At 46.4% G+C, this 23,628-nt stretch overlaps 1 protein-coding gene and 1 long non-coding RNA gene across 3 annotated transcripts in view; one reads left to right on the forward strand and one right to left on the reverse strand.

Moving 5' to 3' along the window:
* Window positions 1-618: 618 nt before the first annotated feature.
* On the reverse strand, window positions 619-10,549 carry LOC132648352 (uncharacterized). Its single transcript, XR_009586739.1, has 3 exons — window positions 10,424-10,549; window positions 5,049-5,171; window positions 619-1,145 (listed from the first exon to the last, which is right to left on the reverse strand). It is a non-coding gene; the product is annotated as an uncharacterized LOC132648352 (long non-coding RNA).
* Window positions 10,550-10,601: 52 nt separating this feature from the next.
* The window catches only part of Ube2d1 (ubiquitin conjugating enzyme E2 D1), a 29,255-nt gene continuing 16,228 nt past the window's right edge, over window positions 10,602-23,628 (forward strand). The window contains exon 1 of one of the 2 annotated variants that reach the window (XM_060369371.1): window positions 10,602-10,892. In XM_060369371.1, coding sequence (XP_060225354.1) covers window positions 10,752-10,892 — 141 coding nt within the window. In that variant the 5' untranslated portion in view covers window positions 10,602-10,751. The remainder of the gene's footprint in view (window positions 10,893-23,628) is intronic. The other variant, XM_060369372.1, reaches the window with a different exon arrangement.

Here is a 23,628-nt window from a genome sequence, read left to right on the forward strand (position 1 = left end):
TGCTAACTGGGTCTGTCATGAAAATGACTGGCATGCACAAGAAAGTGGAATTTGCCTGCCTTATAGAGCCTACTTCAACTTCCTGTTTAGGGTCAGTCAGAGAGGACTTCAGATGTCTCAAAGAAGAGCTGGGGATGTGACTTAGTAGTAAGAGCGCTTGTTTAGGCTGATGAGGCCAGAGTTTGACCCTAGGACAGAGAGAGAAGAAGGGAGGGGGACGGTCAGATGGAAGAAAGGAGGGACGGAGGAAGAGAGAAAGAGAGTCAGAAACAGATCACATATTTTCCTGTTCAGTTTTGATCCGTTCTTTAGGGACATTAACGCACAGCAGGAGGTGGAGGCAAAGCCTGCCCAGAGACTTCAGTCAACTCAAGGTATCCTGATCTTGCCATCGAAACCCATTTGTCTAGGTAAATTGAGGAGGAAAGAGGCCCATCCACACAACTGGAAAGCCTCCCGAGTAAGACCCAGCACAGAGCTGGCCAGAGATTCAGGCAAACGTGTGTAAATTCAGTTGGTAAAAGCATTCCAGGCTTACACCTCTATGAATATAAAATGCTAAAACAAAGCAAAACAAAACAACCGCAAACAAATAAAAGGCAAACAGTGAATGCATGTTTTAAAGAGATGGATTTTATGTTTTGGGAATTATAGCCACATAAAGATGTAAAACCCACAGAGCCTACTTCAGATTCAGAGTCCTGGATCCTACAGTTCCTTAGCTGAGCTCTCTCTCCCTCTCTCGCATCCCCCCCACCCCACCGTCTTCAGAGTATATTGTTAGAAACATCTAAAAACTATTCCAAGAGCTTCTCATGCCTTGAAACCTGCCAGTGGCCTGAGGCTTTCACACCAGCTGAAGGAGGTGATCATCGGAAGACGTGAAGACTACAGCTGTGTTCACACTCACACACACACACACCCTTCCTGCTGAGGTAGGAGAGGCTGCAATCCAGAGGTACTTCTTGAAGTGGCATCCTGTGTGAAACCAGTTCAGGAGTGGTGTGTTTCATGAGCATAATGTCCTGAAGGTTCAGTAAGTGGAGCTTGCCAGAGTTCCCCTCTTCTGAAGGCCTGAGGTGTGGGTTCCGAGGATGAAGGAGTGCATTCAGCATCTGGTGTCCTGAGGGTTGAGTGAAAAGTATCTGAAAGTTGTAGAAATATGCTAAGTAGCAGCTCTCTCTATTGCCCGTTCCATTATATTTGGGAGCTCCAGCTCCCAGATAATAACCCAGAGGCCTGCTTTTTATTTATTAATAAGCTTTAAGCACTGCAGCTGGGCAGATACTGGTCTATTCTAACCCAATTATACTAGCCTGGCTACTTCCCAGCCATGTGCCCCATGCTACTTGCCATCTTAGTCTTGCCTTGGCTGCCCCTGCTACATCTGCCTGTCCTCACAGCGAACCCCTCAGTGGCCACCTCTTCTTTCTCACTTCTCCCTCTTCCTCTTATCCCCTTCCTGAGAACCCCTGACTGGGATTGGAAGTCCTTCCTCCTCTGCTCTCTCACCCAGCTATCAGCCGGTCAGCTCTTTATTGACCAGTCAGAGATGATGGACAACAATTTTTACACAACATTGAGACGAGAGATTCTTTATAGAAATGACAATGCCTGTAATCAGATCGCTGGGCCCAGGAATGAACATCTCAATACACAGTGCACAAGACCATCTCCCAACAGCAGGTCTGGTTGTAGAGGATGGACGGGGAGAGAGAAGGAGAGGAGAATGGAAGAGGAAGGATATTGGGGAGTAAATATCCAGACAGCAGAAGCATAGGAAGCTGCTGGAGGGGAACAAGATGACATGGGAGAGCATAACAGGCGAAGGCATCTCCATCATGCCTGAAGATCTCACTTTAGTCCCCAGAAGCCACAGGACGGAAGGAAGGAAGCCATGGTTCCATCGTGGAACCATGTCATGTGCACACAAATGCACATATACTCATGCACAGAGAATAAACAAATACATTAACTGTTTTAAAGGATGACATCAGGATATACATTTTGAACTATGTTTTCCCTGGCTAAGTCTAACGACCGAATCCCTATGGCACAGAGGAGTATTTACTCCCTTCTACAGTTTCATGAAGGTCCTGGTGAGTGGGTGACTCCTGTAGCCTTCCACTCTCTTAATTGATGATCAAGTCAGTTCCACGTCTATTGCTCATAATTAGATCCTGCTCGGCTTTGCAGCAAACACAGGCAGCTATGACTCAGGGCTCTTGGAAGCGGGTTTGTTTGTTAAAGGGTTGTGTCGTGTAGACTTGTTCAACAACTCTCCGAGAATTACTGTTTATTGCAGCTTGGTAGTGGGGGTTGAGGTTACTAACACCCCCTCTCCTGGTAAACTGTAATAAATTGGCCTGCACAACTCTAAGAAAGAGCAATGCAGGCAATCATTCGTGGCACCAAAGACTATTTATTGAATGGCTACATGCGTTAGTTTTACCGAGGAGATATTCTCAGAATGTTCCAGTGTCGGGATCAGGTCGAAAGGCTCTGACGGGAGGATTTATACCGTAACCCAACACAGAGATTCACACCAAAGAAGAGTTGTGAAAGTTCCTGTGGAGGTCACAAGACTTCCAGGTACTGGAGAAATCGTTAGTGAAACTGAAAAAAAAAATCCCTTTGACAAGGATTGTGGGCCAAGTAAGAGGTTTCCAAACTTGTTTAAGTATTAGAAGTGCCCTCTGCCCCCCGCCCTGTCTCTCTGTCTCTCTCTATATATGTATATTGTGTATATCAGCATGCACGTGTGGGTTCACATGGGTGCAGAAGCCAAAAGTCAAACCCCAGCTCTCCTCCCGCAGTCATCAGACCCCCTTTTTCTTGACAAGGTCTCTCTCTGCTCGAGGGCTCTGATTAGGCTAGGCTGATCAGGCCAGCAAGCCCCAGGGATCTGCCTCCCCAAGGCCGACATTACAATAGTGCACCACCACACCCAGCCTTTGACCCAGCCTGAGTTTTGGCGGGTTGAACTCAGTAATGCTGGTGAGCTCTTTACTGACTGAGGCCAGAAGCCACCTGCTGTAACAAGCTCCCCTAGGAATCCAGAATCTGTAGCAATATGTTTTGAAACTAAGTTACCTCTCACCATCAGACAAGGAGGCTGCTACCAAGCCGGTGTCTCTAAGACTTCCAATGGCGAGAGAGTGAGAGGGACAGATCTCAAGCCTTGGCGAGAGAGTGAGAGGGACAGATCTCAAGCCTTGTCCACCGTTACCACCCAGTCCCAGTTCCTCCTCTTCACACCTTACGTCTGTAAGAATGGGCTCCCTGCCTCAGGGTGGACTGCCAGGAGCCTGTCCACTGGGCACTGTGCCAAAGATGGGTGAGGCACCAGCCCTGTTTGAGAAAGGCTACTTAGAACTCAACCCCCTTTCCCAATCTCTCCTCCTCCTCCCCTTCCCTTCCCTCCTTTCCTCTGTTCATTTTTGAATCTGAGACTCATCCAGGCTACGCTTCCCTCAATATGCAGCCAGGATTGGCCTTAAACTCCTGGTTTTTCTGCCTCTGCCTCCTTCATGCTGGGCTCATAGGCATGCACCATCACACCTAGCTCATGACTATTTTCTTATCTATCTATCTATCTATCTATCTATCCATCCATCCATTCATTTTGGTGGGGGGATTGTCGAGCCAGTGTTTCTCCCTGTAGTCTCGGCTGTCCTGGACTCTCTTTTTAGGCCAGGCTGGCCTTGAACTCACAGTGATCCTCCTGCCTCTGCCTCCCTGAGCACTGGGATCACAGGCGTGCACCATCGCGCCTGGCTTGTGACAACTTTCTTATAATGAATTATAGTTAGGGACACGGATAGGAGTTTCCTTCTGAGACTTCATCCATTATTTTTTTTAAAGCTGTAGTTTTTTTTTTTTTAAGATTTATTTATTTACTTATTATTTATACAGCATTCTGCCTGCATGTGTTTCTGTGTACCAGATCTCACTATAGATGGTTGTGAACCACCATGTGGTTGCTGGGAATTGAAAGAACAGTCAATTTTCTTAACCTGTGAGCCATCTCTCCAGCCCCTATCCGTTAAAAAAAAAAAAACAAAAAAAAAAAAACAAAAAAACCCCTCAATAAATACATAAAAACAAAAAGGAAACAAAACAAAAGACAACAACAACAACAAAAACATCTAAACATGTGTTTGCTGTCTCAAAACTTTTACATTAGGAAGGAGTGACCACAGGCAGGAGCAGTCTTGAGAGACAGTAAGGAGCACCGGGCAGAAACACTCCAGAAGGGAGCTCATTGCTCCCGAGAAGGCTCCAGTTACCCTCTTCCCCGCCCCGAATTTCAATTCTATAACAATTTCAAATAGGACCTCAGTCAACACTGCCTCTATAAATACAGCTAAGGGCCTCTCCCTAAGGATGTTCCCCCAAAGTTTTCTGGCCTGCAGATGACACTGTGGGATTCACAAGCCAACACCCCAGGCAGCTGTTGGGAACACATGAATGTTAAATGATGCTTGTATGTATGTGAGCCAAACACCTGTTACCAGCCATTTCCAGTTCTCCTGCTAAAGGCCCTGCCTCCTGGGGATTCTGGTTTTGCCGCTCTGGGACTTCTAAACCACAAGCAGGAAAAGACTCTGCTGTATATGAAGGCCTGGGTGGCCTAGAAGCTAAGAGCTGCCCCGGGGCAAATGAGGACTCTGCTCAGTCCAAAGAAAGCACCCATGGGTGGAGACAACTTTTGGGTAGCCTGCTCCAAGCAAGGATAACTGCTGGGCAACACAGCCTCTGGCAGGGGACACAAAAAGCTTCAGGCATTTGGGAAGAGAGCTACTTCTCCACGGAGACTAGATGGAGGAGATGCAAAATCCACAATCATAAGTCAAGTGACTTCCATTGCAGAAAGGGTGAAGCTAGTGTCAGTCCTGGTAGCTCAGGCTCCCTCTGCCCCCACCCCTGTACCCCCTCTCCCTCGCCATGGCTGTACAGACCTTGGATATCTATCTGACTCTGCCTACCATACCACTTCCTCCAAGGTCCTTGAAAACAGTCCGTGTGTCTTGGTGGACCCACCCTACCTGTTTTCAGAAAGCTCTTTGGTCACCTCTTCCATGTGTTCACGGATCTTCTTTGAAGGTTTCTCTAAACCTGTCAATCTCGTCCATTCAGTTTCTGGATCATTACAGGTCTCCATCAAGATCCTGCATCCAGGAATGTGGAGATGGTTTAATCTAGCAAGCATGAGAGGCCGAGTCTGAGCTGGGAACCTCAGCAACCAGGGAGGCAGAGACAGACTGCTCCTTGGATGAGCACTTTGGCCAGTTCCACTCAAAGGAGGGAAAGCCTGTTCAACACACACACACACACACACACACACACACACACACACACAGAAAGAGAAAGAGAGACCCAGGATCCGCTCTGTTCTGGGGCTACTTGAATCAAGCCCTCGGGAACTGAGGCCAGTAGAGCCCGCAGAGCTGAGCTGCTGGGGGGGGGGGGGTCTCTGGGCCTGGGCTGGCCCCTAGCCCTGCAAGTGCCTGACTCGCCTCTCACCTCCATACTCCTTGAATTCTCAGCTTCCCCTGGGGTTTCTCAAATATGACTACAAATTTCCCCACTAGCGTTCTTCTTACTTTATAGATGTTGGCTGATGTGAGGGATTTGAGGCTCTTAGTTCTTTTCTTACTGAGATAAAAATACAAAACCACAAACTTTGAGAATGTGACAGATAGGGATGGCCCTGGGGAAGAATCTAGGGGATAGGGTGATTGTAATGACACCTAAAAATTCAAATCCGAGGGTACTGCCTAGAGCATCCTTTCCTTGTGTCAGTTTTATTGAGATATAATTATGCATCCTGAAGCTCAAGTGAACAATTCCATGATTTCAAGCGTATTTAGAGTTCTGTAACAATAGCCATAATCTAATTTTAGAACGATTTCATTATCTCCAGACAAGTCCCATTCCCAATCTCTTCTAAGCATGTCCAGCCCTTCTCCCAGAACCCTGACAGCCTCTAATCTACTTTTCATCCCATTTGGACACTTCACATAAACAGGCTCACACAGCATGTAATTTTTCTGTGACCGGACTCCTCACCGGCACACTGGAACATTTATTCCATGTTACTGCAGAACAATATTCTCCACTACAGTGGGCCACATAGCTTATTTTTATTTGGCAGTGAATGGATTTTTCTGTTTGTACGTTTTCATTATGAAAAATGCCAGGGTGAATACTCATGGGCGAGTTTTTGTGTGGTTGGCCATCTCAGCTACTCTTGCTAACTCAGTGTTTAGCGTTTAGAGGAACGCCACCATTTCATGTTCCCATCAGCTATGTGTGAGGAAGACAGTCTGCCCTGCCTTGCCAATACTTGCTACCTTAAAAAAAAAGATAGTTCATTAAGCTAGTCTCTCTTTCTCTCTGTGTGTTTGTTTGTTTGTTTTTCGGGGGGGGACTGTGTGTTTGTGGTGCTGGGAATTTAAACTCTAGGCTCCGTATGTTTAGCATAACTTGGAAGGTCTGAGCTAAGTTTCAAGAGCCTATGTTTCTGGTAAACTCAAGTGACGACCCTCCATAGGCCATGGTTCCAGTAATAATAGGTCTGTGGACCCTGTCTTTAAGTTTAAGTCTTTGTTTTTGTTTTGTTTTGAGACAGGATCTCATGTAGCTTTGAACTCACCATGTATCCAAGGATGACGTGAACTTGAGCTCCTGATATTCCTGCCTCCACTTCCCTAGGGCTGGGACTATAGCCAGTGGACTATAGCCCACAAAGACATCCCCTGAATAACAAGGAGGAAGCCAAGCTCTCTCTGCTTTTTGACTGTGGATACAATATAGACAGTTGCCCTCTCCATGCCTTCCATCCAGAATAACCTCTCTCAAACTGTGAGTGAAAATAAACCCTCCCTCCTTGTGTTGCCATTGCTGTAGCAATGAGAAAAGCAACTAGGATCTTACTCGACTGCAAGGTCAGATGCATGTTTGCCATAGTGCTCAAGACACTTGTTCCTTCTGAACAAATTCTCAAAGTGATGCAGACACTGTTTGCCTCGTGGACCATCTTTGGAACTGGAAAGATCCAGAGCAGTGGGTGTTAGCATGTGGTCCAGATGCAGCAGCAACATCGCAGGGAATTTGTTAGAAACATCCCTTTTTGGACCCCATCCCAGAGCAAGGATGTAAGAAACTGTGATCCACAGTACCAACCATGCTAAAGCTCAAGGGTCACTGAATCCCCTTTTAATATATATTTACTATACCAGATTCATTCCTGTGTGCCACGTGCTTCAGGGAGTCTTCTTGGAGGCCTGGACATTGGTCATTTCTAAAAGCTCTCTGTTTATTCTGTTATGCATTCAGATCTGCACTCCACGCTTTATGTCACTTAAGGTGACACTGCATGTATTCTCAGAAGGACCTGGAAGCAAGCATGGTGATGGTGTCTTCTTTTAACTCATCCCGTCCCTTGTTTACTAAGCACTGGCTCTTCAGAATATGACCTGTCCTGATTTCTGTGGAAGAATGTCACACACCCTGTCCCTGTATCCACATAGGGACAGAAAGTGTGTTAGAGGTGAGTCAACTCTTTGAGTTCAGCCCTTTTCTTTCCTTTTCTTCTTTCCTGTCTTCCCCTGCCCCCTTCTTCTGTGCTAGTTAATCTTGTTTGTCAGCTTGAGTGGATAGTAAACTAAATACAAGCGGGCACTCAAGGGAGGGGTTTTCTTAGACAGATTATTTGAAGCAGGAAGACCCACCCTAAATGTGGGCTGTTTCTGATGGAAACCTAGATAAAAGGCCATGATAGAAGGACATTGGTTTTCCCCTGGTTTGCCATCATTCTTGCTGGCAAGTACTCTATCCTCTTCCTTCACCAATATTAGATCCAACTACTTTGGGCTTCCAACACACAGCAAAAGTCCAGCATCTCCTCAGGAATCCTCTATGCCCCTAGACCAGATCGGTACTGCTGAGACATCCATCCTCATGGACCAGATTCTTGGACTCTCCTGTGTGTGACAACCATTGTTGGGCTTCATGGACCATATCCTGTGCACCAATCTAACAGACCCTTCCCCCACCCCCTCCCCTGCCTTTTTTGTTTTTCTCTGTGTTCGTCTTGATTGTCCTGGAACTCATTCTGGGAACCAGGCTGGCCTCGAACTCAGAAACCCACCTGCCTCTGCCCACCAAGTACTGGGATTAAAGGGGTGTACCACCACGTGCGGTGGGTCCCCTTTTAATATGTGTCTACTATACTTGTTCCTTTAAGGAATCCTGACTAATATCCCTTCTCTTCCCTTTTCTTTCCTCTCTTCCTTTCCCCTCACTCTACTTTTCTCCTCCCCACCTTGATGAACAGATAGGGGAGGCCTCCTGGGGTGTGAGTTATTGAGTTATGTCTAGAAGAATATGAAGTAGTTTGTCGGTTAAATGGCAAGAAGTCCTTCTATGCCATGAATGAAACCACAAAGCATTCATCAATGACAGCTGGAAGGACTATGGTGGTGACAAATTGTGATGGGCACTTTGCACAAATGGGGCAAAGTGATGGGGCTTTGGGTGTCTACAACTTTATGGAACAAGCCGATTTAATCAGTGATTCTCTGAGCAGTCTGTAGGGCTTTTCGGAAGAGAGAAAACTTGATGTCCATGTCCTGAACCCTCAGTGACTTTGAAATGAGGTTTCCTATCCATGTCCATACTGGATGGTTTGCTTTTGTTATTTTTGTAGTTGGTTAGTACGAAACACTGAGTCGTCTTGCAGGAAGAAGGTTTGTCTCAGTTCCCTGGCAACAAGTTACTACGAAGTGATGCTTTCCCATGATGGTAGCAGGTGGCCATGGCTTCAGTTCTGACATCGGAAAGCCATCAACATGGGAATGCAACACTGAAAGAAGCAGGGGCCCAACACCAGACTAAACATCCCGACTCTGCTTATAAGGGCACTCCCAAGAAGAGCATAAATCAGTGATTCTTTGAGCAGTCTGTAGAACCTCCTGGAAGAGAGAAAACATGGGGTCCATGTCTCGTACCCTCGGTGACTTTGATACAAAAGTTTCCTATCTACAGCAATATTGGAGAGTGTGCTAGCGGCCCTGGAGCACAAGGATGGTGGCTCACACATCCAGCTAGCCTCTGTACAGCTCTTTGAGGAAGGCAGGACTTAGCTGGCGTTTTCTGGGAGACCTTTTGATGAAGAGTACTTTCTATCACTCCCAAGCTGGTTTGGTTCACTGTGTGTGTGTCTATCCCCTAGCCAAAAAGATAAACTGCATTAATGCCACTCTTCTCTTCCAGGAGATGAAACAAGAAGTACATTAAGGCTGGTGGGTGGAAGATGTTGCCTGTAATGTGTTGATCAGCAAGCATGAAGACCCCAGTTCCACCTCCCCACCCCCGTGTGGTGTAAAAATGTAGGCATGGTGGGGCTTGTGTGTAAAGTCAGTGCTGGGGAGGTGACGTCAGCAGATAATCTGGAGAGCCTGGGCCAATCGGCAAGCCCCTGATCCTAATGAGCATACAAGATATATACAGGTCCTGGGAAATAATTTCTGGCTTCCACAAGTGTGTGTGTGTGTGTGTGTGTGTGTGTGTGTGTCTATGTGTCTGTGTGTCTGTGTGTGCGCGCGCACTGCAAGGGGCCCATGCCATGGGAAAGGGAAGCTGAGGACGACCTGGAAACAGGAAAGCAGACTGATAGGCCGACAGAGCAGGACTGCTTTGAGTGGGTCTCTGCAAAGCCCAGTCCCTCAGCCTCTTTTGTGCTTCAGCCCAACTCTAGCTCGTGCAGAGGGCATGAGGTTGGTCTCCTGTGGTCTCAAGAGGTTAGTTCTCGCTGCAAATCTCGAGAACAGAACTTCACGGAAGTGGCTGATGCAGCTGCAGCGACACTATGGAAGCTAGGACAATGAGTATTTTGAGAAGCAAAATGGAATTCAGAACCACTTCAGATAAGGAATGCGTTGACTTTAGTCATCAGAAACCTAAGACTGGCCATAGCCATCAGAAATCTGAGACTGACCAAAGCGAAAACCCATTCTGCTGGTGCCGAGCCCAGAAGTCACGGTTCAAAGCACAAGCAAAAGGCCTACAGGAGAGCTCAGTATGGGTCAACTGCTTGCTGTCCAAACCCGAGGACCTCAGTCTGGATGCCAGAGACCAAGTAAGGGTTGTCTGTGTTGGAAGCTGTCTGCAATCCGGTTGCTGGGAGGTGAAGACAAAAAGGCAAAAAGAAAAGCCTGGGTTTCTGTGAGAGACCCTGTCCCCTCCGCCCCCCTCCCTCAAAAAAAGGTAGAATGCAATTGAGGAAGACTCCTCATGCCCCCAGGGGCGAGCAAAGAAGAGACAGAAATATCTGCAAAGGAACTTAAGATCCTCTGCAGGGTCTGTGCGAGCAGGAGCTCTCCGTGGATTGCAGCAGCTCCTAAGAGCGACAGCTCACCTGCTCTACCGGTTTTGCAGATTCGGGACCTGGCTCTGCAGAGTGGCTGCAGGGAGCAGCAACCAGGTCGCAGCTGTCACCCACGGGTGACCGGACGACGTCCGCGCAGGCGGCAGAGGCCGAGCCTGGGACTACACTTCCCAGTGTGCCAGGCGGGCGGGGCGCGGCGGGGAGGGCGCAGGCTCCTTCCCAGCAGCGAAGGCGGAAACAAAAGAGCCCGGCGCCGCCGCCCGCACACTCGCGCACCGCGCCCGGGCGCACACCGAGCAGCCCCGCGAGGCGGCAGCCCGGGACCCGCGGACCCGCCGCAGCCCCCGCCGCCTGCCCCATGGCGCTGAAGCGGATCCAGAAAGTGAGTGGTGGCCAGGACCGGCCTGGGCGTCCCCGGAGGGTCCCTAGGAGCCCCGGGCGCACGGCGTGGGAGGGGCGCGGGCACTGGAGAGGCCGGGGTGCCGATCGGCCCGCACAGGTGAGGCGCGCCCCCTCAGGGTCAGGGTGCTTGGAACCCTAGGTGCCCCGATCCCGTCGTGCCCTCTCCTAGCTGAGCCTAGAGTGCGGGTGCCCGGTGGGCTGGCCAGATTGTCCCGGGGTGTGTGCATTCCCCGCTGGGCCGGGGCTTGCCCTGCAATGGGTGGCCTGCGTCCCCTAATCACGCCGTGCGTCCTCACAGTGTCCCCGGAACCTTCCTTTCTCTGCTCGCACCCAGGGCTCCCGGGGAGGACGGGGAAGGTGTGGTGGGCCTACGGCCTTTATTCTCAGAGCGTGGGGCTGGGTCTTTCTGGGTTCTGCAGTTGGCTGGTGCTCAGTGGGAGGAAAGGGCTGGGCAAGCCGGATTGGGGCCGAGAAGGCAGCAGAAAGCTCTAGCCCCTACTATTTTGGTGGTTGTGCATGCAGCTGCCACTTCAGGTCACATAGCTGTACTGAGAACATAGTTGCTGATACACAGCAAGATGACCTCCTGGCTGTGATTCATGGCGAGGCAAGCCAAGCAGGTTGTTGTTGTTGTTTTACATCCTCGTGATAAACTTACATGTGGAGTTGAAGACACAAAGTAAGGACCACAAATTAAATTGTTTGGATGCTTTGATGCACGAGTAAAGAACGGGGAGGAAAATGAACGGTCAGTCGGCACATAGGATTCGTCCTGACCCCCTCTCTTTGTATTCTTTACCGCACCCATTTCTCCTGTTGGCCTGTCCCCTGACTCAAGTGTCTTAACATCTTACAGCGATAGACCTTCCTGGGTGGGAGTGTGCTGTTTGGGAGCGCTCTGGAAGCAACTGCGCCAACGCTGGGTAATGTGTTTGGTAATTGATTTCACAAGAAATGGATGGCTCCCCAAACATGGGACCAACCTTTCCAGCTACACTTCGCTGCAAATGTTCCGAGTTGGAGCGGTAGTAGACAGGCATCTTTCGGTACAGAGGACAGCAACTTTTACACCCAGCCAGATGTTGGGTTCTTTTTTTGGTGCAGACATTAGCTGTGTAGATCATTGCTGTTCTTTGTACCATTGAAGGTCAACTTGCTATAAAATGTAAAATCAGCACCTATTAGATAATGACGTTTTCTCGTTTGAAGATAACAGGGTTGCACTTTATTTTTAACCATATAAACAAATTTTGAAGCTGCAGTCATCATCATGCCGACTTCTGAACGCCGATGTAATGTTGGTTCCCATTTGGATCAGACAACACCCATTTTCCCAAGGAAGTTTTCAAACTTCGATTCCTTCACTTCCTTTCATGGTGGCGAGGCATTGCCATGTGGCCTTGTGGGTGTGCATGCGTGCTTGTGCACACGTGCACACACAGACACACACACACACACACACACACACACACACTGGCTCTTACATACCATAGGATTTATCTATAGCAAATAGCTATTCGGAGAAACAATACATTATCGTATGTGTAGGCTTGATACGTCTTGACAGTCATGCTAAGGCCATGTATTTGACTTATGGCAAATGCCTGCTTCTTTTTACTTTTTTTTTAAAGTAGATATTATATGTTAAATAGAGTTGTCTAGAACAGAGGTAACACTTAAGTACAACTGGTGTCAAATCTGTGACAAACCCATGTTTTGGAGAAGATGTTGGAGGTGATCTGATACTGTGTTCCTGTCGTCAGATGTTGACTGCCACAAATCATGCCAGCCACCCCTTCAGCCCCAACCGATTCAGCCATCTTTCCCCCTTCCTTCCCTGTCCTCTTGCTTAGAACCAAGTCCGGGCTGAACAGGCTGCCCCATGCGCAGCTACAGAGCCCTCTAATATCTCAGTGTTCAGATTCTCATTTGAGTTTTATTTATTCTAACAAGTGGAATTCGATGCCAATCTTTGGCATTAAAAAAAAAAGATTTATTTATTTGTAATGTGTTTATCTGTGAGTACATGCCACATGTGTGGGGGTGCCCACAGAGGCCAGGGGAGGGTATCCGGTACTGATGCCAGAGCCACAGACCGTTGTAAGCTGTCTGATGTGGGTACTGGTAATTGAGGGTCCTCTGGAAGAGTAGTAAGCATTCTTAACGGCTGAGCCATCTATCTCTCCGACCCCTGGCCTTCTTTTGTGAGTATATTTTTTAAAGCAATCAGATAGCTTCAGGCCATTGGGTTGTGCGATTTCTTTACCTATTATATCAGGTCTTGAGGCCCAGGTTTGTAGTGGTATAGCTGAGAGTATAGGCAGGGAAATAGTCCTAGTGTAGGGAGCAGAGTCCCCAGTGTTGCCAGTGGAAAGATGCTGAACGGTGAGGCTGAGTTGGGGTTAAAGTGGAAAGGTCAAAAGCCCTGATGTTCTGCACTGTTCTCTTTATCCAAAGAGGGAATCAGAGGCTAGAGTTGAAACTTGTTTTGTCCAGAGTTAATCTTTTGAGAAGTGATTTGGCACATTTGAGAATAATGTTCACAGCCTCTCATTTCTCTACCTATGAAAAGAACAAAGATACTGGATTAAAACTGTGTCTTTTTACAAAGCATGTGGACATCAGTGCTTCAAATATATCTCTGTGCTAGAGTAGACTAAAGGATTTAATGCTCTAATTTAGACACTCTGTGCCAGTTTTGCATTTCAGCTCATAAATTTACACACCCGTGCCCTATTTTTAGACATAGAGAAAGATGTTATTACAGCCGCCTAAATCACTGAAGGAATAAAGTTTAAACAAAATCTGAGGAAAGAAGCCCGCAGCAGATTTGACAAAAGAGAGCAGCTTTCAGCTGGGTGTCTATTATTAGTTGTTTTCAAGGTGTTTCTTCTGTGAACACTGTTTTTCAGTCCTTAATACACTTTGCTTTGAAAAAAAAAAATCACATTTTAAATGATAAATGTTATAATACAGTACGGAGCACTTTGAAACCTAAGAGAGAAAGGAACCATAATGTAGCTGTCCTCAGCATCGTGGTCTCTTTCTTTCCCTTTGTGTTTATTTTAGATAAGGAGTTTTAGGTAATGATTATGCTAGATGGTATGTGGTAGACCCCCCCCTTTTTTTGTCTGTCTTCTGAAGAGTGAAACAAAAGGCTTTTCTTTCACAAATCTCACAACACAGATAATTATTCTTTGCTGTGTAATGTTCTGTCCCAAAATGAAACATTTGGGCCTAGGAGTATGGCTTAGTGCTAAAACACACACCTACTGCTTTCAAGGCTCTGGGTTCAACTGCCAGCACCACCAGAGTAAGTAGGTTGTATTTGGTTCCAAAAATTGAGCATTTGGCTTTTTAATAATTAATCTAAATTGTGTATATGAACATAAGTTAAAATGCTGGGTTTTCTTTTCTATTTTTTTTTTTTGTAAATATTTTGAGCTGCTCAGATTTTGATTTGTGTGATTCTAAATCACAGTGCTTGTGTTGGTCAGGTTAATGTGGTATCGTAAGCAGCCAGACCCTCTGTGTCTGAAGTCATCAAGGGAAAGAGGATCCACCTTTTGTTCCTGGCTTCTGTAGCTGACTTCACTTTTCCCACCCACCCCAAGGATGACAACCACCGCCATGTGTGGAGGTTGTTCTCCCTAACACCATGCTAAGAGCTATCGTTTGACTCCTTCATGAGGCCCTGGAGCTAGAAACAATTGTATTCCCATTCTGCAGATAAGACAAAGGCACAGAGATGTTAACCTGGGTACACAGGATTCCAAAGTAGACAGCCTCCCCACAGATGGCTTAGATGCAGGCTTCTTCTATCATGTGGGCCTGTATGTTGTTTTTTTAAAGTGAAAGACATGGAGTCAAGAGGCTGGGACGTTAGTTCAACTGGTGAAGTGCTCACGTGGCATGCACACCACCCTGGCATGGCAGCTCACTCCTGCTATCCCCTGCACATAGGAAGTGGAGATGGGAAGGAAGTTCAAGATCATCCTTAGTTACATTCTGAGTGGAGGCCAGCCTGGGCTATATGAGACCCTACCTCAAAAACAAACACACACTAGCCAGGCGGTGGTGGCACACATCTTTACTCCCAGCACTCAGGAGACAGGGGCAGGGAAATCTCTGAGTTTGAGGCCAGCCTGGAAGAGAAAAACCCTATCTCGAAAAACTAACCAAACAAACACGTAAGAAGAAAGACATAGAGTCAAACGAGTTTATGAGGACTGGTGCTTAGCGATATGATGTTCAACCCCATAATTAGGACCCTGCATATTTAGTCATCACCACAGCTCAGCTGTGAGTGATGCTCAGTCACCCTGCTCCTCAGAGATGATCCTCATCACTAAACATGCCGGAGAATAACAGCTTTGTTCATCTTCCCGCACCCCTGGAAATGTTGATTCCTCCAAAAGGATTTGGAAAAGCAGTTGCTTGTAGTTCTTTAGATATTTCTGACAGTATCATTTTATTGTGGGATTTTCATTTGACATAACTGAATTGGTCCAATTATTTAAGGGCCTTTGAGTAGTGAACTATTCACATTATAAGATTAAATGCAAGACAACAGAAGAAGAGAGATAGCCTGTAAGAAAACATGAGGCGCCCACTGTCTTTGTTGTTTGTAGATGAACAGTTTGTCTCCAGAGAGGAGAGGAAGCAGTAAGTGGGGATTTTCCTGCCCTAAAGCCTCTGTAATTAAACTCAGTCTTTTGCCTTCCTCCACCTCCAACAGTCTGTACTTTTCTTTCTTTACCATAACAAAGGTTCAAGAAGACGAGATAATATATTATAGCTTAAAAATTCTGAGACCCCTTCTCTGGGGGAAATAAATAGCATAGACTTAGATGAGACCGTTGCCATCTATTTGGGGAACCAGGCACATGAAAACCAAAGGATGCAGATTGCCTCCAGGAAGCTGGGAGCATCAAAACAGAAGCATTTGGGCCTGTATTTTCATTCAGCATTGCTTAATCAAGTGATACAAGAAATGTAATGGTTGCTTACCAATGTGTTGGTCCCCTCCCCCCTTTAAATACTGGAAGAAATGATTTTTCATTGAAAATGGGTATTAAGTGACTTGTCCTTTCTCTCGCCCGTTAAAGATCTGGAGTGACATTGGGTTGCACAGCATGCCGAGATTTGTAATTTGGGGCTGGGGGAGGTTCTCAAGCCACCCACCGGAGAACATATGTGTGTGAATGCAGACTGTTTTGGTCCATGTGATCCCCGGGAAGCTGAGATCACGTGCATTTAGTTTGCTTCAGGTTCAGCATCACACAGACAACACAAGGGCAGTTCTCCTTGGGATAAAGAGGAAGCAGTGTGCAGTCCAGAAGCACAGGGTCCCACTCTCTTGCTGTCTTGCCCCTCCCTTTCCTGGGTATTTTCGCCGACTGCTTTCTCTTCCCGATCTGTGTATGTTGCTTATCTTTGTTCGTTTTAAGATAGGGTTTCTCTGTGTAGCCCTAACTGTCCTGGAACTCACTCTCCAGACCAGGTTGGCCTAGAACTCAGAGACCCACCTACCTCTGCCTCCTGGGTGCAGGGGTGAAAGGCATATGCCACCACTACCTTTGTATATTGCCTATCATAAGGGACACCGTATCACATGCTTGGAAGGGTGTCAAACTTAAAGTCTCCTCTTCAGAGGAGTGGGCTCGGCCACATGCTTCCCATTCAACTTGCTCAGATAACCCGTGTGTGTGCACCGTGCTGAGAGTGGCTACTCTCCCCTGATGCCACGGAGTTTGGGAATAGTATAGCTGGGTGATGCAGCAGGGAACTATGTATATGTGAGTACTATATACATAGTAAAAATCTATTTCTTAAGGTACATGGCTGAAAGGAAAGTTTTGAAAATCACTAACGAATGTGACCCAAAGAAGCAACTCTCCCAAGGAACCCTGCCATTGGGTTTATACTATTCTCTTCCTTACCGCCTAGCTTTAAATCTGTGTTAAAATCCTTAATAAATTCCAACTCTCTCTCCATAAAAACCAGCCGGCCAGTCATCCATTCACAAGATAAAATGGTCCGGGCTTGGACACATTTCCATCTAATACGAAGTATCAACACTCATTGTTTTCTGCCCCAGGTAGCAACAGAATAAACAGTCAGTGACATCCAGCCACAGTGGACATTCAAGAGTAGCACCCTGATGGCTTTTATTCTTGTTACTTTAAGACAGAATCTGTATAGCTGGCCTCACACCCATGTTCCTTCTGCCCCAGCCTCCTGAGTGTTGGGATCCGTTGGTGTACAATACCACGCCCAGTTTAAGATGGATTCTTTTTCAAACATAAACAGTTATTAAGTGCTTACTCTTTGGCAGTTATTAAGAAGGGAACTCTGGGGGCTGGAGAGAGACATAAATCAAAAAAGATAAAGATTTTTTTTTAAAAAAGAATAGAGCTGTGAAAAGCAATATTTAATAACAAGTACTTGGTAGCCATATTAATGTTTTATGCACATTTTTAAAGTAGGTTTTCTCTTTTTCATTTTTTTTTTTCCAGAAACACCATCTTTCTTGGTCATGATGAACTAGGGGCCTGAGATGGCTCAGTGGTTAAGGGCACTGGATGCTTTTCCCAAAGACACTTGTTTGATTCCATACCCACGTAATAGCTCACAACCGTCTATGACTCTGGTTCCAGGGAACCTGATACCCTCTTCTAGTCTCCACAGGATCCAGACATGTTGTCATGCAGTCAGGCAAAACACCCATCCCTACAGAATAATATAAAAATCATTAAAAAAAATTCAACCATTAAAACAAGCAAATAAGAGTAGGGGTGTGTGTGTGATATGTAGCGGAAGCCTCGGGTCTAGAGTCGGCTGTGTGTTTTGTGAAGTGGGTGGTCATGTCCTGTCTTGGTTCTGAGTGTCTGTGAACACAAATGCTCCTCAGTGCTTCCTTACAAAGTAGTGTCATTTCAAACTTTTTGTGAGATGCGAAGTGAGAGAGAGAGAAATAGAGAATCCTTTTTTATTGGTCTACTCTCATTCGTTGTTTCTCTTGAGCACATACATATTCTCACTAGCTTTACCGTTTGACCTTGGCCAAGAAAGCCAGTCATTATTTTCCGCATATAGAGACCTGATAGTGAATGTGATCATTTAATGGTCCCTTCTGTGGATTTGTGTCTATTTTACATATATGTATTTGTGTGGGTATATACATAACAGCCGTCTCTAATTCTTTTCCCCTGCTGTGGTGGGGGGCCGAGCCCATATGCTATATAAAGGACTCTACCACTGAGTAACATCCAAGCCCCTCCTTTATAATTTCAAGTAAACTTGTCATTTGTGGGTTTTTTTTTGTTCAGCAAACATCTAAACTTGTCACAAAGGTAAAAACCGAGCTGTGTGCTCTGCAGCCATGTGAGATTAGTTCTATTGACTTTGAGATATATTCAAAATCCTATTAAAGTTTTCAGCATTGGCACCACAATGTTTAATAGGATGTTAGTAGGTTCTGATTACAGATCAATTATTTGAGACACAGATAAGGATTATTTCTGTGATGGACTAGTAATGTAATGTGCTTTTGTAATTCTGTTTAGCCTCCATCTCTTTGACAGGTGCCTTGATCCTTTAAGGGTTGTTTCTTCCAGGTATTTAGAGAGATATACCTTACACAGCCGCCTCATCGGTAGAGCTTTATGGATCCTGAGTTGTGCATTTATAGAACCCCTTCTTATAGAAGGTATATTAAATAGATAAGCAGATTCATGGGAAAGTAGGTATAACCAGTAATAAGGGTAAGGCAAAAACTCTAACTACTAATAAATAGTTGTAGGGAAATACCACAGGAAAGAACACTGCATGTACGTAGAACGAAGTCAGAGGTGAGGAGGGCAAACTCATTTGGAGGAAATCACAAGTCTTCAGTGGAAAAGATGGACTTAGACATAGCTCTGGGGAATGGGAAGCATTTTGAAAGACAAATAGGAAATCCCTAATGTACAGAAAGCTATAGAATTAAAGACACTAGAAACTTGACCACTAATTTGGAACATATAACCATGCCTTTGGGAAGCATTGATGGGGTAGGGCATGGGACCTTGGTAAATGGAGGGCCTGGAAGGGCCACGCTGAGAACTGTATGTATACTCGGTACAGAGCTTGTCTGGTGAAGCCATGAGACATCTCTTAATCTGGGGATGGTTGCAAAGGATGCAGTGTCTTTCAACCAGGGGGGTTTAGTCTGGTGAATGTGCTCAGCAGAGACTGGCAAGGTATTCTGGGAATAGAGTAGAGACACACTGAGGGTGAGAGAAAACCTCTAATTAAGTCATGTTTAAGGTAAGACCTGAAGATAAAAGGTGAGGTTGGTAACATGAATGGGAAGGAGAGAGGGAGGGAAGAAGTGAGGGAGACAGGCACAGAGAGAGAGAGAATAAATATGTATCTGAGTTGAAAGGGGAAGTGATTAAGAATCCTCCTAAGAGGAAGCCATGTTGAACAATCAATAAAGGCAAGATGGTATTTTGAAGAATAGATAGTCATTTTGAGTAGGACAAAGTTTTCCTCCCTCCTTCCTTCCCTCCCTTTCCCTCTCCCTCTTTCCCTTCCTTCCTTCCTTCTCCTTCCTTCTCCTTCCTTCCTTCCTTCCTGCCTGCCTGCCTGCCTGCCTGCCTGCCTGCCTTCTTGACTGGGACTAGCTGTATAGTCTAGATTTACCTTAAAAGTTACTATGTAGCTCAGGCCAGCTTTGAACTTACATTTTTCAGCATCCTGAGGTCTGAGAACTATGAACATATACCATCATTCCAGCTGTAAACCATACTTACAATGAATGGGAAATATTGCAAAAGGCTTGACATGGGGCCCTATGGACATGTTGGGAGTGTGTTAGGCGGAAAGACTCAAGCAGCTTGGGTTTAAGCTCATGTCTAAGTATTATCAACTCGGGGGCAAGCCGGGGTGATGGCAGGGGATATCAAAGTGAGAAGGTAAGAAAATTGATGGGCTCTCTGGAGTTGCTCTGACCTACTCATTCCTGCCCCCTTGGTTGGCCCTACAAGTCTTGAAGATTGTCTGGTACTGAGTTTCTTGCGTTTTCTCGCCCTGTCATCCAGTGTGTTCCTGGATGCTTTGGTAGGACTGTCTAGCTCCTTATCCTGGTAAGTCTCTGTTCTGACTACATCAGACACCTTTACCCTGTGGACCTCCACTGGCATGTATGAAGTTTCCTTCTTGGGAGAGATGAGGACTGAGGAGACTCAGAACACTTTGGTGTACTTATTAATGAGAGGGTGTGGGCAACTGGGGTAGTCAGGAAGGGAAGGAGTCAGATGGCTGAAGCTAGACTTTAGGTCACTAACATGAACAAATGTGTTTTGACTTTAAGACTTCCTAAAGTATATTCATATATAGCTTGGGTTTGTCTAAAGTACATACATTTCATTTGTGTAATTCCTCAGATGGAAATATATATATGCAATTGTATGTACTTATTGAAGTAAGTGAGGGCCTTCTATTTCAAAGAATGCTGTAAGCCAGGGGAAATGCTTTAGTGGGCAAAGCACTGGCCACCCAAGGTAAGTGAGGACCCTGAATTCAAATTCTCAAAGCCACATCAAGCCAGGTATAGTAGCCTGTATGTGAAATCCTATAACCCTAGCCCCTCTATGCTGGGATGGGTTAGGAGACAGGAGAACCCATGGACACGTGCGAGTCAGCTAGCCCGGTTACACAGAGACCCTGTTGTAAGGAAGGTGGAAGGTGAGAAGCAACCAGAGATTGAGGGCACTCCATGGTACACACATGCCTACACTCACGAATACGCATATGCTTACATGTGCACAGACATACACAGCCAGTAAAAAGTAAGAAATAAAAGGGCTGTTGCAGTTAGACATAAGAAATCAGTTGGGGAATGTAGCCATTGTGGCTGCTCGGAAGTCTAGAAAAGTAGGTGCCGAGATGACGTATTGGGTAGAAAATGTTCCCGATCCTTACCTCCACATTTTATTCAAAATTGGACTTTGGTCCTGATGCACACCAATGGGGACAAAGGCACCAGGGTCATTGCTTTCTTCACCCTACTCCACCCCCTTTCCCCACTCCCCGTGGAATTTGTCTGTACTGTTCTTGGGAAAGCTGTCTTGGGCTGGGGTGATGACTGAGTGGGTGAAATGCCTGTTCTACATAAGTGGGGACCTACGTACCCATATATAAGAATCTGAGTGTGCATGTAATCCCAGTGCTGGAGAGGCAGGCTGACCAATTGGGTTCACTGGCCAGCTTGCCTAATCTACTTTGCAAGTTCTAGGCCTGTGAGAGGCCCTATCTTAAGAAAAACAACAACAACCAAACAACCGCCAAGCAGGGACCTCTGAGATGGCTCGTGGGTAAAGCTCTTCCTGTGCAGGTCTGATGACATAGGTTTGAGCCCCAGAGCCCAAAAGCCAGACGTGAGGCTACACATCTACATTCCTCACACTCCTGTGGCAAGATCGGAGGGAGAGTTGGCAGAAGCAACAACAGAGACTTCGTCAGTGAGGAAGAGAGCCAGCCACCAAGAGGTGGGCTCATACCTCGATGTGTGCAGTAATGGTATGCCCGTACTCGTGTTTACACAGATGTGCACATCACACACGGAAACATGGACACGTGCTCTGATAGTTAATAAATGAAAACTGGAAAGCAAGGGGCACGACTCAAGGAGGCTCACCCGTGGCTTCCACGTGGACCTGACCACACATACCTAACGCCTACACTCAGAGACAACCCCCCTAAAAGCGACCTTTGGCGGACACACATGATGTGTGTAGCTGCCAGGACCAGCTTGTTGAAGTGAGCCTGTCTCCTGGAACTTAACTAATTGAATGTCAGCATTTTGAAATCTTCCAAGGAAGAACCCACATGGTGTCAAATCAAGATGTCCTTTAACTCAGATGCACAGGAGCGGTCCTATGTGGGGAGACACTTTTGACTGTTGGACACCTCTCTGTTGAAAGAGCTTCAGCAGTCTGCTGGGCATGGAGATCAGCCTGGACCATAAGCCTACAAAATGCCTATTTCCAGGCAAACAAATGTAGCTCACATGTCCCTTTAGAGGCAACACTAAATTAGGGAGGGAGAGAGAGAGAGAGAGAGAGAGAGAGAGAGAGAGAGAGAGAGAGAGAAAGAGAAAGATAGAGTCCTGTAAGAGTCATTGGCTGGTTTGGGGTTTTGAGGGAGAAATGTTTTCACCCTGTTAGTTAATTGCTGGTGAAGCCAGGGCTTTTAAGCATAAATGCTTTCCTGTGCGTGGCGCTGGATAATTTAAATCTGAGGCCGTTCCTCAGCCCCTGTGCACAGCTGCGTGCTGGCCACTGCCCATGCCCATCACGGCGTGTATTATCTCATATGCGGGTTCAGACCTTCTGCCTGTTACAGCTGGACAGCCACAAAAGCATTGTCCGTGTGCTCAGCGTGGGTTCTCCACAAATCCTTACTCTGCAGCGTCATGTTATGTCTTGGGGTAAATAAGGCCGCCCTGGCTTGCTGGGCTCCTCTGCTGATGCTGGTGAAGGGGCTGCTACTCTTCTGGAAGCCCAGAGAAGGACACAGGCTCCTTCTCTCTCCACGACCGGCTTGTATTTGTTTACTTTCTTTGAATTGGGCAGGCCTCATCTACTTTTAGAAGTCAGGTCCCTAGAGGCAGGGGCTGTGTCCTGGTTGGTTTTGTGGAGAACACTTAGCATATTGTGGGGGTGTGTTATAAACATGCCATCTGTGCCCATTTAAATTCAGTTGAGGCCTCCCAATGCTTCCCTTTGTGTCTTGCTGATTATAGAAGTCTGTACTGGAATAGACATGCCTAGCCGCAGAAGGCTCTAGAAATCCCTTACATACACATTTTTTCAGCCTTGCAACAGATTTTATTTTTTAAATGGTTCTAGTCAAGCTATAAGGACATTGGCCTGTAACCTGTTAATAGCTTGCGTTTTGAAATTTAGATACCCCTACTGCACGCCCATCGCATGAGCTTGGAAAATTGCTTCTTTGGCAGAGACCATGTTTCTCTGGGGAGTGATTTTTGTCCATGTGGATGGTACTTATCCATTGCTTGTTCTATATTCAGAAAGAGGGTTGGCTTCTTTTAAGCATTGTCTCAGGTGTGAAGAAACCTAATGAACAGTCCATTCCTCTTTCCGATTTCTGGAATGAAACTGAAATGTGTGTCTACAAGGGACATGCGTTTTCACCCAGTGAGCTTGCCATGATATGTAGCTGATGTTATCTAATAGTCATACTTCACGTGATGTGAACTCCATACATCCTCTCCTCTGATGTCATGTTATTCAAGGGAAGCCTCGTTTTAAAAGTGCCATTTTGGGCTGCAGAGATGATAGAGGGGTTGGGAGCACTTGCTGTTCTTGCAGAGGACCCAAGTTCAGTTCTCTGGACCCAATCACCTGGAACGTCAGCTCTAGTGGATCCAAAACCCTTTCCTAACCCCTTCACACACCTATATGCCCCCCCCACCTCCCACATACACACACCATTAAACATAATTTTTAAAGTTACTGTGTAAACTTTTGGTGAGCTATAAAATACATGGACAGAGCATACAGAATGGTCATGGGTTTTTACAAAGTGAAGACAGTGGAACTCAGGAAGGCCCTCAAAAGAGCCCCTGAGGCATCTCTCCCCAGCTCTTCCTGCCCTGCCCTCAGAGAAGCTGATGCTTTTGAACTGCCCTTAAAGTGAAATCTGTGGTATGCCTCCTTTTGTCTGGTGTCTCCCTGTGCTGTTTCAGACCTTTGTCTGAATTGTTTCATGGAGCTTAAGTTCCTTCGCTCTTACAGCCTCAATATACAGCAAGCTCTGCTGCA

Source organism: Meriones unguiculatus, chromosome 16, assembly GCF_030254825.1.
Source record: "Meriones unguiculatus strain TT.TT164.6M chromosome 16, Bangor_MerUng_6.1, whole genome shotgun sequence".
Taxonomy (NCBI): Eukaryota; Metazoa; Chordata; class Mammalia; order Rodentia; family Muridae; genus Meriones; species Meriones unguiculatus.